The sequence below is a fragment of the Gigantopelta aegis genome, chromosome 10, assembly GCF_016097555.1.
Source record: "Gigantopelta aegis isolate Gae_Host chromosome 10, Gae_host_genome, whole genome shotgun sequence".
NCBI classification, from domain to species: domain Eukaryota; kingdom Metazoa; phylum Mollusca; class Gastropoda; order Neomphalida; family Peltospiridae; genus Gigantopelta; species Gigantopelta aegis.
Genome location: NC_054708.1, coordinates 88,597,108 through 88,614,136, shown reverse-complemented (window position 1 = coordinate 88,614,136; position 17,029 = coordinate 88,597,108). Strand labels below are relative to the sequence as shown.

The 17,029-nt window shown below is 36.7% G+C and overlaps 1 protein-coding gene across 1 annotated transcript in view; it reads right to left on the bottom strand.

The window, feature by feature from the left end:
- The window catches only part of LOC121382964 (suppressor of fused homolog), a 42,422-nt gene extending 25,918 nt beyond the window's left edge, over positions 1-16,504 (bottom strand). The window contains exon 1 of the mRNA XM_041512657.1: positions 16,310-16,504. Within this exon, the coding sequence (XP_041368591.1) occupies positions 16,310-16,464 (155 nt within the window). The 5' untranslated portion in view covers positions 16,465-16,504. The remainder of the gene's footprint in view (positions 1-16,309) is intronic.
- Between the last annotated feature and the right edge of the window lie 525 nt (positions 16,505-17,029).

The window sequence follows — 17,029 nt, the reverse complement described above, 5'->3', positions numbered from 1 at the left end:
ATTGAAAACACTACACTGTGGGTCTGGCTGACGCAATATTTACAACTTAAAGGGAGACATTCCATTATATAAACCAACAAGAAAGAATAATTGAGAGGTTTTTTTTTTTACAAAATACACTGTAACAGCTAAATAATATTAAATAGATTGTCATGAAAATAGATACATAAAAAAACAACACACAAGTATATAATTCTTTAAAGTTAAACATTCTTTCAAATCGAGACGCGATGTTATGCAAATATAATGCCAGTAAGTGTTCAAACTACTTTGAGAAGTCGGTGCGTCAACAGCACATCCTAAAATTCATTTCATCGTTGTGCATTAGATAGAAATGAATGTTGTATGGCAGTGCCATTAGTAGTTTCCACCATGTTCCACTGACAACGGCCGCCTTATTCCATTGTTACATGTACTTATTGAAAACACCTGCAAACAGAAACAGTACTATGTTTGAGCTTTACTTATAGCTTGTATTGTTTTGTTCAGGGCAGAGAACTCTTTTCAGATGACTGGGTCATAGGATCAAATCCCCTATGTAGATTCATTGTGCTATGTGCTGTCCTGTCTCTAGGAAAGAGCCTATAAAAGATCCCTTGTTGCTAATGAAAAATGTAGTGTAGGCAAATCCATATTTTTGTTTTTTCGTTGGCTTTTTTGCTGTTCTACATTTGGAAAACATTAAATATAACCTACTCCTTTCAATGCCTGTTGACACCCATGAGTTAAAAGGTTTTTAAACAGAATGACATAAATATATATTAATTAAATACAAGCCTATAATTAAATATTATAATAAATATAATTAAATATAAACTTATTAATAAGACAAATCAGTATATTGACAGTTATAACACCACCTAGAACGTAGCATGTCAACCAATACAGATAGACATATTTAGCAATTTGATATTATCTTTAGTCTTTACACAAGAAAAGAATAAAAAAGCCCCATACATGTATGGTTTAGATGATTATGTAAGTCATACGCTATCAAGCAGTCTTATCAATGGTGGACAGAAGGTGTGTTTTATACCCCAGATTAGTGTACTGGAGAATTCACCTCCAACAAAGACAGACACAAAATGCTGTGTGTGCTGCCAGTCACCCATGACTTGTGGCAGATCAGACATCAGAAAAACATGATAAACATCTGAGAGTTGTCCCCAATTTCCTCAGCAATTTGATCCCATCAGCAGAACCCAGACAAACACAGCACAGATCTATCTACTCTTGTGTAATACCGCCGACAATAAAACCACCGAAGGTAAAAACACCGACAGTAATACTGCGGACAATAACACCACCGACAGTAAAACCACCTACAGCAACACCACCGACAGTAATACTGCAGACAGTAACACCACCAACGGGTCATTCCGTGTCAAATCACCCAAAGAAAAAGGAAATGTAAACCCTACCCTCTCCAATTTCAATGAAATTTGGTATATAAGGTTATTTTGGCCAAAAAACCTGAAATTCCAGCTTAATCGGATCAACAGTTTCCGAGTTATGGCAGTTTCGTTTTTTTAAATTTTGTCAAAAAAGGGCGTGGCCGCCCTTTTTTAAATTGCCATAACTCAGCAACCAATGGTCCAATTTTGACAAATGAGGTATCATTGGAAAGGGGGAATTACAAGGAATCCAAATCTGGCATTATTCCTGACACTTGGGTTACTTTTGGGCTGATGACCTTTTGACCTATATTTTGACCTTGAAATTTACCTTGTGGGACACGTGACTTTGAGATGACCTTTGATTAAAATTATAGCCCAACATGTTATCTACAACATATAAAAAAATTGGAGGTGGAAAATGTTTCATTAGTCAGCAATTTCAGATTGAAATATGTTTACCTGCTGTTGTTCTATGCTCTCTGTATAGACTGCACATGTATTTAAGCACTATTAAATGTACATGCATCAACACTGTAAATGTCATGAATGTTCTAACAATATAGTCCAGCATCCAACAGATTTAAGATTATTTTTTTGAAATATTGCCTAATTATCAAAAACATCTTGTGCCAACATCTCATATTGTTTAGAACAGGCTAAATTATATTACCATGGGGACTACATTGAAAGGAAGTTATGGCCCCTTGAATGGACTTTGGACCCATGTGGAGGAAACTGCAGCCCCCCAATCCCAATTCAGAGCATGCTGCATGAATATCTAAAATCGAAGAAATTTATGTTTATCCATTAGATCTCGGATTTCCCTCCATTTCCAAGATCCATTAATATGTAAGTATCAGAAAATCTCTAGTAGGTAACTGATAAACAAAAGAACTAATTGATCCTTATTACTTATATATGTAATTAGTATTGATAATTATTTTTAAGATTAATTACTATCTGTGGTCTGTAGGCCTACTGGCACACTTATGTGTGTACATTTACATCCTTATTGATGAAGTGAAGAATGTTTGTACTTTAAAATTTTGAGTCTACATCACGTCATTGAGCAAGTCATTATGGTAAGATTGCTAAATAATAATTTGTTTATTCACCATAGGTACTGCATCACAATTTGACACTTATTTTCTAAGGTTTCAAGCATAGGCCTGTACCGTAAGCAGCAGAGAATCCAACTGAAAAAGTTACTTATAGCACTTAGTGACAGGCCTACAATGTAGTACATGTATAAATAATGAAGGGTAAAACAAATCTTTTTAATGGATAAAGAATTTTAAAAAATGGAATTGTCACAATTCAGCAATAAATGGCAGAAAAATAGTCATATATACACCTCGTCATAAATATCGCACCACACATTTTAAAGTAAAATTAGAAAATATAAGTTTCGGTTTTTTAAACTACAAGTATATATTTAATATACTACAACATCTGTGAACATAATATCACAAACACACTCTGTTCCGAGCTGCACGTGCATGCTCAGTCGAGCATGATTGATCCGGGGGTCGGTTTGCTAACAATGCAGTATGCACATAGCCTCTTTTGGTGTATGTTATGTTGGCAGACACAGCTAAAATTTGATTTTAGGCATAAATTAAGCTTTATTTTGACCAACCAGTGAAATGCCCAAGCGTCCAGTGCCTCTGAACCAAAGATGGCAAATTATTGGTATGCACCAGACTGGTATGTCATGTCGTGCTATTGGAACACAATTGAACATTAATCACACTGTCATCAGCAGGCTAATACATAAACATACTGCTTCCGGTGAAGTGAAGGATGCACCGAGGTCTGGACGTCCCAGAAAAACCAATGACAGGGAAGACCGTGCTCTCGTACGCCAAGCCAGACGAAGCCCAAAGTCTACTTGTACACAGCTGCGACATGGATGGCATCCATACAACAGAGTGTCCATCAGCAGCACCATCAGACGACGCCTAAATTCTGCAGGATTGAGAGCAAGACGACCAATCAGACGTCCACTCCTCACAAATCAGCACCGCCATGCCCGTTTAGCCTGGTGCCAAGCACGTAATCGCTGGAACCCGAGGACATGGAGAAGGATCCACTGGTCCGATGAAAGCAGATTTTTGCTGCATCATACAGACGGGAGGGCACGAGTTTGGAGGCAGAGAGGCACAGCATATGATCAGAGGAACATTCAAGCTGAGGTTCCATTTGGGGGTGGATCCGTCATGGTGTGGGGGTGTTGTTCCTATGATTGTAAACTTGACCTCATCACAGTTCCCGGAATACTGAATGGACAGATGTACCAGAACTTGATCCTGGACGGTGCTGTTGTGCCTCATTTCGATAACCATGCTCTCGCCACACGTCCAGTCTTCATGGACGATAATGCCAGACCACATCGTGCTCGAGCTGTTGTTCAGCATCTCCAACACAACGCCATTGAGACACTACCATGGCCTGCCAGAAGTCCAGACCTAAATCCTATTGAGCATTTGTGGGACATTTTGGGACGTAGGGTGAGAGCAAGGGATCCTCCAGTTCAGAACCTTCAGGAATTGACCCATGCATTGCATGATGAGTGGCAGCAGATCCCTCAACAGAGCATCAGACGTCTGGTGACAAGCATGAGAAGGCGTGTAGAACATGTTATCCAAGTGCGAGGCGGTTACACCAGATACTGAGTTAGCCAGTCATTGTGGACCTTACTAGTGTGTTTGACATTAATGAAATGTGAACTGTGTTGTGTGTCTGTTGTAACGACCCCGGCAGCCATACTTATTTCACCGTATTTTACGGTGATTTTAGTGAACTTTACTTTGCTACAATTAAACCCTCATTTAGTGCTCAAATTCGGTCTTGTGTTGTAAATTTTCTGACTGAACGCTCACATGAGGCCATATAAACAGTTTAATGTGCTTTTCTAAGCACCATTTTTATGAGGCTGAAGATCCAGTTTTACTTAGTGAACAAAATTGGGTGGTGCGATATTTATGACGAGGTGTATATATGGAACTTTTTTAAAATGCCAAACAAATGCTATTTCATTGTACATAGTTAAATAGATGGCAGGGGCGGTATGTAGCCCTGTGGTAAAGCACTCGCTTGGTGCGCTGACAAGTCTGGGAATAATCCCTGTCAGTGGACTATTTTTTGCTCCATCCAGTGCACTACAACTGGTATATCAAAGGCCATGGTATGTGCTATCCTGTCTCTGGGATGGTGCATATAAAAGATCAATTGCTACTAATTGAAAAACATAACGGGTTTCCTCTCTAAGACTATATGTCAAATTTGACGTCCAATAGCCAATGATTAATAAATCAATGAGCTCTAGTGGTGTCGTTAAACAAAACCCTGCAGTACCATCGTTTTGTCCCATTATCAGTCTACAATGCAGGTTTTCAAACTGAGTTTACAATCCAATCCACCCGAATTGGTACAAATTCAAGATACTAGCAATTTCGATGATAGTAATGACGATTCACAAATTCCACTAGAAATAAAGGCGCAGAACTTTGTCTGCAGCCTCTATGATGGTCTTCCTTGGATTGGTTTGGTGGATGAAGTTTCAGAGGAATTTGGTGACTATAACGTCAAGTTCATGCACCCTCATGGACCTTCAAGGCAGTTCCACTGGCCTTCAAAAGCAGACAGGTGTTGGATTCCAGAAAGGGATATACTTTTGTATTATAAACACCCCATCCTTGACATCATCTTCATCCAGGAATTACAGTATCTGCCAAAATTATCTCGTCAGAATTTCTAAAGTCTGTTCAACATGGATAGTTAAAGACTAGAAAGCTTGTGACTTCAATCAAGTAGTCACTCCTCAAATAAACAGAAATACAATAATATATAAAATTAACAAAAGATGAAGGAAACTACCAGTAGTGATTTATAGATTCTATTTTCCTTAATCAACTGGTTGCCTGGTTGCCACACTATCATTAACAGTCATGACATTTACAGTGTTGACACATATACATTTAATAGTGAAATGCATGCAGTCTATATAGAGAGCATAGAACAACAGCAGGTAAACATATTTCAATCTGAAATTGCTAACTAATGAAACATTTTCCACCTCCAATTTTTTTATATGTTGTAGATAACATGTTGGGCTATAATTTTAATCAAAGGTCATCTCAAAGTCACCTGTCTCACAAGGTAAATTTCAAGGTCAAAATATAGGTCAAAAGGTCATCAGCCCAAAAGTAACCCAAGTGTCAGGAATAATGCCAGATTTGGATTCCTTGTAATTCCCCCTTTCCAATGATACCTCATTTGTCAAAATTGGACCATTGGTTGCTGAGTTATGGCAATTTAAAAAAGGGTGGCCACGCCCTTTTTTGACAAAATTAAAAAAAAAGGAACGGCCATAACTCGGAAACTGTTGGTCCGATTAAGCTGAAACTTGGAATTTCAGGTTTTTTGGCCAAAATAACCTTATATACCAAATTTCATTGAAATTGGAGAGGGTAGGGTTTAACCCATTGGGTGATCTGACATGGAATGAGCCCAACAGTAATACCACCGACAGTAACACCACCAACAGTAAAACTACCAACAGTAACACCGCCCAACAGTAACACTGCCAACAATAACACCACCGACAGTAACACCACCGACAGTAACACCACCGACAGTAACACCATCAACAGTAACACCACCGACAGTAACATCACCAACAGAATTTGATTGTTGTTATAGACTGCAGCCTGTCAAGGGATCAACATTGCGCTTGTTCTAGGACTGACAGGGAAAAGCAGAAGGCAAACTCACGAGTCCGGGAGAAAGAATCAAAGAAATGTTTTATTTAGCCATATAGGGTTTAAGCTTGATTAATAGCAATTTGGTGATTTTGATCAGAAAAGTTTGCAACCAAATTAAAATAATATTTACTAAACAAAATTATTTTTAAAAATAGTTATACACATGTATACAAAGGACATATAGTTTTCAAATTAGCTTTTCTGCGAACTGGTAATGACATCAATGATCATACAACCAATTAAACTTTAAATTGCATTTGGTGATTTGCCAAACGACAATGAAACCTTGCAATGTACTCTACATATTTTAACTACAGTTTTACCGTGTCAGACATACCGTTAAGGACCAGAGATAATTAGAGAGGAAACCTTCTGTTACCACATGGCTCTCTTTTTTTATTAGCAGCAAGAGATCTTTTATATGCATCATTCCACAAATATCATGGACATGACAGTGCATACCACAGCTTTTTGTTACACCAGTTGTCGAGCACTGGCTGGAATGAGAAATAGCCCAATGGGCCAACCGATGAGGACCAATCCTAGACCAACTGCACATCAGACGAGCACTATACCACTGGGCTACATTCCACCCCTACCATCACAAAATAACATTTTAATTAAAGTAAAGTTTAAGGTTTAACCATATCATTAGTGTGATAGCACATGGATTTATTAAGCTGTCAACATTTGTTAATTCTAACATCTAAGAGAAAACTCAATATATTTTTCCATTATATCTACTTTTCCACAGGACAGCACATACCACAGCTTTTGATACACCAGTCGTAGGGCACTGGTTGGGACAGGAAAAAACTCAATAGATCTACCAAGGTCAAATGTCATCATTTAATTGGAGCTACATATATCATTCTACCTCCCCATCACTCCCAGTAGACAAAGAGATTAAGTAGCTATTACGTTCCTTTTAGCATGCAGGTGGAAAGATTTATTTTTTTAATTTAACAATGTAGTCAAGGCTATATGGCGTCAGACATGTGGTTAAGGACCACACAGACAGAGAAAGGAAACCCACTGTCGCCACTTCATGGGCTACTCTTTTCAATTAGCAGCAAAGGTTCTTTTATATGCACCATCCAACAGACAGGGTAGTACATACCATGGCCTTTGATATACCAGTTGTGGTGCACTGGCTGGAACAAGAAACAGCTCAATTGGCCCAATGATGGGGATCAATGACAGTTTTAAATAAAGGATTAAGTATCAATTCTCAACATAATATCTTAAACATTTCTCCATAATCAAGTAATCAGAACTCATCATATCTAATTTCTGGAATTAGCCAAGTAATTTTGACATAGAGACATGGAGAAGAAACTGTTACATTTCACCATTAGTAGCTAGGGATCTTTTATATGCACCATTACACAGACAGGACAGCACATGTCATGACCTTTGATATACCAGTCATGGTGCACTGGCTGGAACGAGAAATAGCCCAATGGGCACACAGACAGGGATTGACCGTGACCAATCGTGCATTAGGCGACTGCTTTACCACTGGGCTAAGTCCTGCCTTCTTTGAATTGAGGGCATACGGTTTCTGGAATGTAATATTGGGAAAATTTTATATTAAAATATACATCTTTAATCAAACTAACATTCAAGTTTAGAAAATAGTTTTTATTTTAATTCTGAAATTTTAATACTAGCGAATCTGCAAAATGTAGTATCCAGTTTGAAAACGTTTCAAATCCATCATCACCTAGTAAGGTACTTACGGTCTATTTAGTTTTTATTGCAAACCCTCAAATAATTTTCTGCCATAAAGTCTGACTGATTGCTAATTAATGTTGATTACCTTCAATACAAAATCTACTTGTCAAATTACCTAGATCATCCCTAAACACTTAGAAATAATAATGATCACCGTTTGTACATTTACCTCTCAGTGTTCCACAGATAATCCATAAAGTCCCTCCTTATCTACATACGCATGTATACCTGACCCAGTATAGTGTATATTGAACAGTTCCCCTCTATGTTTCTTATTAATGGCCATTATCTTCAACACAAGGTCTGCAGACCCCCTGCAAAGTGGCTTGGTGTTCATTGACAGGGCTGAAAACAATGACCCACCCCCTGCCAACATACTCCCATAATGATCAGCTTTCATGTGGTAACTGGGCTGGCAGTGCCTTCAATACCTGCTGGGATCTAGCCCAGGAGTTGTTGGTGCGACCACCCCATGCAGACTCTGTGTGGGGGATTCAATGATAGCACTTCAACAAACAGTAATAGTGCCAATAGCCCAGACAGAGGCTTTCAGTGCTGCTTAACAATGACAAAATCAATCCACTTGCATCGGTGTATTTAGCTGTCATGAACACTGCACACACATACCCAGTCTCCAGCTGTATTTAAATACTATTAAAGAAACACGGGGTATCACAAAATCAAAACACTTGCATCGATGTATTTAGTTGTCCAAAACACGAGCAGTCTTTATTTACTGTATTACTAAATAAAGAAGGCAAGAAAACCTATCACCCACTCAATCCACTTGTGACAACCTGTCCACTGCCAAATGTTTATACAAAGTGGCTACCACAGTTAGTATTAGCAGGGTCAAAATACTACCATGCCCACTGGTTTTTGCCACATCACCACGAGCCGGGAGATTTGTTTGCCTGTCATGCCATTGGACCACACTTATTTTATGTTTATATTCACACAGCAGTTTCAGTCAATCATCTTTGGTCTGGCACAATTTGTATTTTGCCATACCAAATATCCAGCAGGAATTTCAAACAGTTTCGACCTTGATTTGAATACCAAAATTGTCTTTCAATTAGCCACTCCTTAAATAATTTTTAAAGAAATATGTCTGAATTATTATTTTTTATAAAAAAAAAAATTAATAATGTTTATTGACCCCAAAAAACGATTATGGAAAATTGTTTGCTTTAACCAATTTTCAAATATATACAGTATTTCATTGAAAATTATTAAAATGTGGTTAATTTAAAGGAAACATGCCACATGACCTATATTTGGCGCCAACCATGTAAAATTAATTATAAAAGTAAAGTTTGTTTTATTTAACGACGCCACTAGAGCACATTGATTTTTTTTATCTTATCATCGGCTATTGGACATCAAACATATGGTCATTCTGACACTGTTTTTAGAGGAAACCCGCTACTCTTGTTACGACAGGCAGCAAGGGATCTTTTATTTGCACTTCCCACAGGCAGGATAGCACAAACCATGGCCTTTGTTGAACCAGTTATGGATCATTGGTCAGTGCAAGTGGTTTACACCTACCCATTGAACCTTACGGAGCACTCACTCAGGGTTTGGAGTCGGTATCTGGATTAAAAATCCCATGCCTCGACTGGGATCCGAACCCAGTACCTACTAGCCTATAGACCGATGGCCTGCCACGACGCCACCGAGGCCTGTAATTAATTATAAATTGAATCACCTAATAAATAATAATAAATAAATAAAAATTAATTATTTAAAATTGCTCCATAAAAAACCCAGATACGAGCTCTTAGCGGAAACTGCCGATCTTTAATGAGCCGGGCGATCACGTGGTCTGTGACGTCAGTCACGCATCACTTGATCTGAAGCCTTACACTTAAGCATCAGTCGGTACCACTCAAAAAGAATCTAGGACTTGCAGAGCTTACCAAAACAATGAGTGTTCATTCGCAAAATGTTTTGCCGTATCAATATGAGCCGTTGGTAAATGAAGAAAGACATATTTACTTACAACAGTGATACCGAAGAAGAAACAGATAGTGAGCCGATGTGTATACTGTTCATATTTAGCACAAAGATACACCTCGGTATGATGTATTTAAATATGTAAAATAAAATGTAGGAATTTTTTTTTTTTTTTTAAATCGCATTTTTCACGTTCGGACTGCACATAACGAAATCTGTATTCACCGTCTGAAGAAGGAAACATCAATCAAGTCATTAATATGGCATATACAAACATGGGATTTGGCACGAGGAAACATCTCAGTACAAATATTACAAATGCTCTTTGAAGTTAACCAGACTCTATAATTATGTATAATGTAGCAAGGCTCTCCACCACCTACGAACACCGACAACCAAACACAGGATCACTTTGTTCCGCTTAGTCAGTGATCTATTATTTTGTAATTATCACCTTAATCCTCGACAGCAAAGACCACCCGAGACAGGTGCGCTTCACTTCATTGACATGATTGACAATACATTTGTCTTTAAAATACTATCGGCAACGACCGTTTGATCAATCAGTGTTGTAGATTTAAAAATTTGGGCAGTATCCCATTTGGATACTAACATTTCAAAATCTGGTATCCCACCTGAGAATTTAGGATCCCACTTAAATTAAATTCACAAATAACATCGTAACAAACTTGGATGACACTGTTCTCGTTCCCAGTCTATACTGCTATGCTGCAATCGAAATCGCGGAATTGGCAAAAAGATCTGGTGCATCTATTTTTATGTAATACTGACGTAAATTAATAGTTAGCAGTAATCTATAAGTGTTTCTGACTTTACTAATGATAAACCTGCCTGTATCAATTTTCTGCAGATGTGGAATCAATATCCAAAATAAAATTTGAAGGGAGGAAACATCCAACAAAAACAATAGCGACTTAGCAATTCTGTCTGTTGCTACGCCGCTATTGCTCCAGTGTAGCATTAGACTGGGTACGAGTTGGGGTAGATGTTGTTATGACATAGCATTAGACTGGGTATGAGATCGAAAATACTGTTACTTAACTTCACCAGTAAATGACGACTTTCATTGTTTCAGCGAAAAATAAAAACGCAGGATTAAAAAACACAAAAAAACCATTATATGGTATCCCAGTGGGATTCTGGGTTGTTGAAGTCTGGTATCCAAAATTAAATTCTGGTATCCCTGGGATATCGGGATACCGTTAATCACGAACACTGATCAATCCACAAGCGTCGAGTTTTAGAGGTGCATACTCTTAAAATCATTATGGCGGCACCAAATAATTAGGTCAAGAGATTGAGTTTATTGAGTTTTCGAAGGCCGTTATTACTAGTTTATATAGCAACTCGGCCGGGATCGTCGCTTCAGATCGAGAGATTGAAGTTTTCAAGAGATCGAAGGTAGAGTTAACGAAGTTTCACTATATATATATATATATATATATATATATATATATATATATATATATATATATATATATTTATATATATTTATTACATACCCATTAAATCTTACTATATAAATAGAGCTTTGAATACAACTTTCCGTATTCAACTCAAAGTAAAGTTTGTTTTATTTAACGACGCCGCTAGAGCACATTGATTTTTTATCTTATCATCGGCTATTGGACGTCAAGTATTCAACTCAACTGCCGGAACTATACCGTATTCAACGCTACTATTTATAGCACATGGTTACCGGGAATTCCCTTCGCGATATGTAAACAAAGTTTGTGCTTGGTTTGTTTAAAATGTTATTTTGTGGAAAATTTGAACTGAAAACAGACGAAAACAGTGACAAATATTTACAATTTAATGAGCGCGATACCAAAACTTGAGACGAGAACACTACTAACCAACGAGCTTTTAATCCACGATAGTTAACTTAAGGTCGACGACAGTCACTTTTTGGACCCTTGTTTTGGCTTCGTTACATCGTACACAATTCTTATTCTTTTTCAATAAATAAAACATCTCCAACCGTAATTTTGTGATATGATATATTTGACAAAAGGTACGTTTTATTTCTTTCATCTTTCAAAACTTCAAATTAATATTTTGTCCAGAATTATGGGGAAAAAAAAAAAAAGTACTGACCTGTAAACAGCGTTGTCTGATTGTTATTGGAATTTGACAGGAGTCAAGGTTACAGGCATCGAAATAAGTCAAGAACGGTCGTTCAGGTTACCGGGAGGTTACCACATGTTAGAGAAGACAAAAATTTCAACGAACGGCAATGCATTCAGGACTTATGCGTTTCATTATCTCGTCAGGAATTGCATTGATGTTCGCGCGCAAGTCACTCCGCGTTTAAGCAGTGTCCACTAGATGAATTTATGTCCACATTTTGTTTTCTCATACAAAACTGCACCGATGTTTGTGCGCACCTGTAAAGCAAATTTTGGTAATCCGCGTTTAAGCAGCGCCCACTAGATAAATTTACTTCCGTATTTCGTTTCTCGTATCGATGTTCACGTGCACCGTTACAATTTCAGAACGACCGCGTAGTAGTAACAGGAATTCAATTCTAACTTTCATATTGTTATGGAAACCTATAGGTTACCAGGTTATATTTTGTTACCAGACACAATGCTTATTTCGATGCCTGGGTTAGTAGACTAGTTTTTATTTTAATGTGTAGAGGCACTGATTTTCCGTTTCAGATTTTTCCCTTTTCCGTTTCATAATGTTACAAATTCCGTTTTTTTCCATTTCAGTATTAAACAAATTCTGTTTTTGTTTCACTCACACACACACACAATTAATTGCTGGTATAAAATAAATAAATATGCAATGAGGCAAAACATGTCAGTAGTTTGTATTTATTTTTGGTTTAAATTTAAACACGAATACGCCACGACACAGATTTCAGACATTTTCGGTTTTCTTTACGATATGATCGGGAAAATAATTACAAATGATCACACTATAAACCACTGCCTGTGTATAATTTATTTTGAACAAAGCCTGGCATACAATATGCAATTACTGCATTCCTTTGTGAGATCGGAAATATGGCAATGACGCAAATGTTAAAAATTAATAAGCAAACATAACATAATATATCTTTCACTTGAGTAAATATCAGACAATTTTAGCTCACAATGTTCGGTTTAAAGCGCCGGGAATAAGCTAAGAAAACACGACTGGTAAAACGTCTAGATACTCTACATTAAACATTTGGCGTAACATACAAAGGTACTAGTGTCATAGCGGTGTCCATAGTTTCTACTTCGAAAAAATTAATTTTAATTAATCAAATGCGCTATTTAAAGTTAAATAATGTTTTGGAAAAAAATCGGGAATTCTGTTTCAGATAGGTATTTCTGCGATTCCGTCCGCGATTCCGCGATCGCGGAAAATCAGTGCCTCTAAATGTGGCGCAGCGTTGTAATAATACAGCTAATTTTGAATTTAAATGATGTCAGTATTCCAATGATGTCACTTTGCATCTCCTTACAATAACCATAAACTGGGTACATGACGTTTCCTTTTTCGAAAAATTCCAATGTAAAATTGCTATTGAATTTTTATTTTTTTTAACATTACTAATGCACCTGGATGTTTTGAACAAAATCTTGTGATTAAAAAACTGCACCTTTTATGAAATATGGATTTCTAGTGAAATTATGGTAAGATATGCTATATTTATTGTGTATGAAGCCAAAACAAGGGTGCGAAAAGTGACTGTCGTCGACTTTAGCAACAATGCCGTCGCATGCACCGTATCCTCACATAGAAAACTTGAATGAACTGTCAACCGGATTATTCAGTGGAGCGATGATTTATGGAGGCACATTTAATATAAACTTAAACTTTTCAGCAACGAATAATTCCATGAACAGCAATAAAACCGATAACTCCTCAGACACTGAGTGAATAATTCTTGACATTTTTCTTCGTTGATGAAACTGGCACGCTGAAGGTTTTCTGACGTATTACGAGCAAATTAAATATTATATTGTTCGTGAATTTTAGCTATTACATTGTCTTTAAAAGGCATTTCAAACAATATCATTAAAATTATAGGTAACTTTTCATTGTTTAAATAGAACTATATTCCTATGTGTAATAATTGGTGGTTCTTCGGTCCGTGTAGTAACACAGCTGACCTAGTTGTGTAAATTTAGAAATCCCCGTCATTAGCTAGCAGTGTTACAATTTTTGAATTATTATTTGGAAAAAAATTTCCAATTTAGGGTATGTAATAAATACAAAACTACATATATGTGGTTTTCTGATTTCTGTATTCCACTCGTGTATTTCCTACCGGAAACCCCTCTGCCTGCGGCATTGGGGTTTCCTGCAGGAAATACACTCGTGTATATGAATGTCTACGGTGAAGTCCGATTTCATTAGCCCCATTGCATAATCATGACAAGTTAGATTTTATTAGCCCTACGTGCATTAATAACGTCTAATTTAATTTTAATATGACAATTTTAAACTGTATCCCACCTCATATATCATGTATGCAACGATTTAACAATTTGATTGCACACACAGGTCAGGTATACTTTACTTTTTATATTAGCTGTAAAGCATATTGGATGCTATAAATTCCAAGTTTGAAGATCATCAAACCGATTACTTCAGTGAATTCAATCTAACATTCAGTGGCGGAAATTATTGTTTTCCGTTTTGGTGTCTTACCAGTTAAAAAGAGTTCCGATCGTTCCAGCATTTAGGGTTATTTCTTCTTAGAGCTATGTAAATGCTCAAATGATCAGAACTCTTTCCAAAGGATTTACTGAGATTTGTAACAAAATGAAAATAAGTTTTAGGTGTTACATTAGACACTTGTCGTCGGGCATATGCAGTTAACATGACATGAAAATTACACTTGGCACGGACGATGGGATTTTTTATCCCTTGTAGCGTGTGCAACACATATACCTGCAATTAACTTTAACACCATAGTGTGGACAACCTAGGCAAGATTTTACTGTGTTATTTGTTGCTTATGTGACATAACAAGTAAATGCTGTGGTCACATTTATGGGGTCCAAATGCACTGAAAACAACTTTACTGGTCGTAATCTGTAAATTAATACAGAGGTTTTTTTTATGATCCAGTCCTAAAGGCTTAGAGTTCAAATTCAAAACATACTTACTAATAACACTAAAAGGTAATTTCAGGGCTTGAACTTAACGACGGCACCACTGGCAACTGCCGTTGTTGAGATATAAATTGGCGAAGGTCAAAAGCATCACCGATGATGCGTCTGTCTCGCTGGATAAAAATTACTGCTGTAGGTAAAGCTCCTCAATGACAGCATTATATCTAATGTACATTATCTGCCAATATTTAACATTTGTAAATATGAAATATGTTTACATACAAGAAAATAATATTTCAGTCAAAAATGCTGCAAAAAATCACTTTAAAAAACACTGCTATAGGGGGATATGGTGAATTCGTATGGAAACTAACTCGTTTGAACGGAAAACTTGTATGGAAAACGAACTCGTATGTAAAAAATAACGGTGAATTCGTATGGGGATGTATGGATATGCAGATATATACTTTGATATTTCTCTTAAATGTGTATTTTGACACTTGTTTTGTATACATGCTTCTTATTTATGTCACCATCAGTCAACTATTTGCGTGTCAACCGCAGTCACCTATTTTCGTGTCACCTGTTGTAACCTATTATACTTATATATTTTGTTTCGTGCATAGGCGTATGGGCACATTTTTCCCAAATGGCATGTGACGTTAAGAGCATCCTTGCCCGAATGACCAGACAATTTTTGCCTGAATAGATAAATTATCACCCCAATCCCCCCACCCCAGTTTGTAAGTTCCATACGAGTTCATTGCATTTTCCCCCAATACGAGTACGTTTTCCATACGAATTCACCGCAAGCCGCTATAGGCAGGCACTGCTCAAAATCACCTACAGTAAATAAAATATAAAATTGCCATGGACAATAAATTCTTAAGTTCGAGGCCTGATATTTTATTTTAAAATATTCTTTTGGTTCATAAACAATAATGCTCATTATAATAAAGTACCAAAATAAATTGACGTCATCAGATGACATTTTTACGTTCATCGAAAAACTAATAAACTTGCATTGCTGCGGCTAGAATAATAGGATGACTTTAAACTGTAATGAATATACGGAAAATATAATTATTTGAGGATGAGCAGTTTTGACATGATGGCATCACACATAACTTGAAGTTGATCAGCCAGACCCAGTACCCTGGATGTCATTACAGATTACTACTTTAGAACTCCAACATACATTATCTATAGTATTGTATATGCATATTTTAAATACACACAACCGACTCGTGTCATCTACTGGATCCTGCCATTCTGGGTAGCACTGAAGTTCTGAACCAGCATCCCCATTGTTTTCATTTTAGTTTTGACAACTCACCGCTGAAATTGACAACTTTAAAAACAGTCTTACCAATATTTGACCAACGCTGTAACCTGTAACGGGTTCGGTTGGTTGGGATAAAGTCTTCGACATGCTGAATAAATTGCCTCTAATCCGGGCGGTGTTATGGGAACTGTGGGCTGAGACGAATAATTAGAAGAGTAAAAATTTCTTCGCTCCTCCATGTTTTCTTGACTGTGGCATCTACGGCTATTACGTTTTCCTCCCACAATAATTGTTACATGCTCGATTTTGTTTCATTTGAAGATAATTTTCATTTCCTGCAATAAAAATATAAGCATAATAACATATATGTTGAAATGTATTTATAATAATGTTGGGAGATAATAATTATTAGCATGTTATATAATTGTTATGGGTGTGTCAGTTAGATGTAACAGCACAAACATTTTACGCCGGTGGTGACCACCCAAGAAGATATTTATAATTTGAAATATATTTTTCATCTTTTATATTTATATACTTTCCATGCTTATATTGTATTTAAGTCTGTATAATGAATTGCATTTATTTTTCATATTTTATTATATATTTTGTTCATATAATGATTTCTATAAACCTATTAATATTTTGTTATGAACATTGTGTGAAAATGTGCTTTCATAGGCCAATACCGTTTCAGCCGTGTGAAAAAAAGAAGAAGAAAAAAAGAAGAAGAAAGTTAAAGTTTCCTTTGTTGAACGGCACCACTAGAGTACATCGACTATTGAATGTCAAACAGTTGGTTAT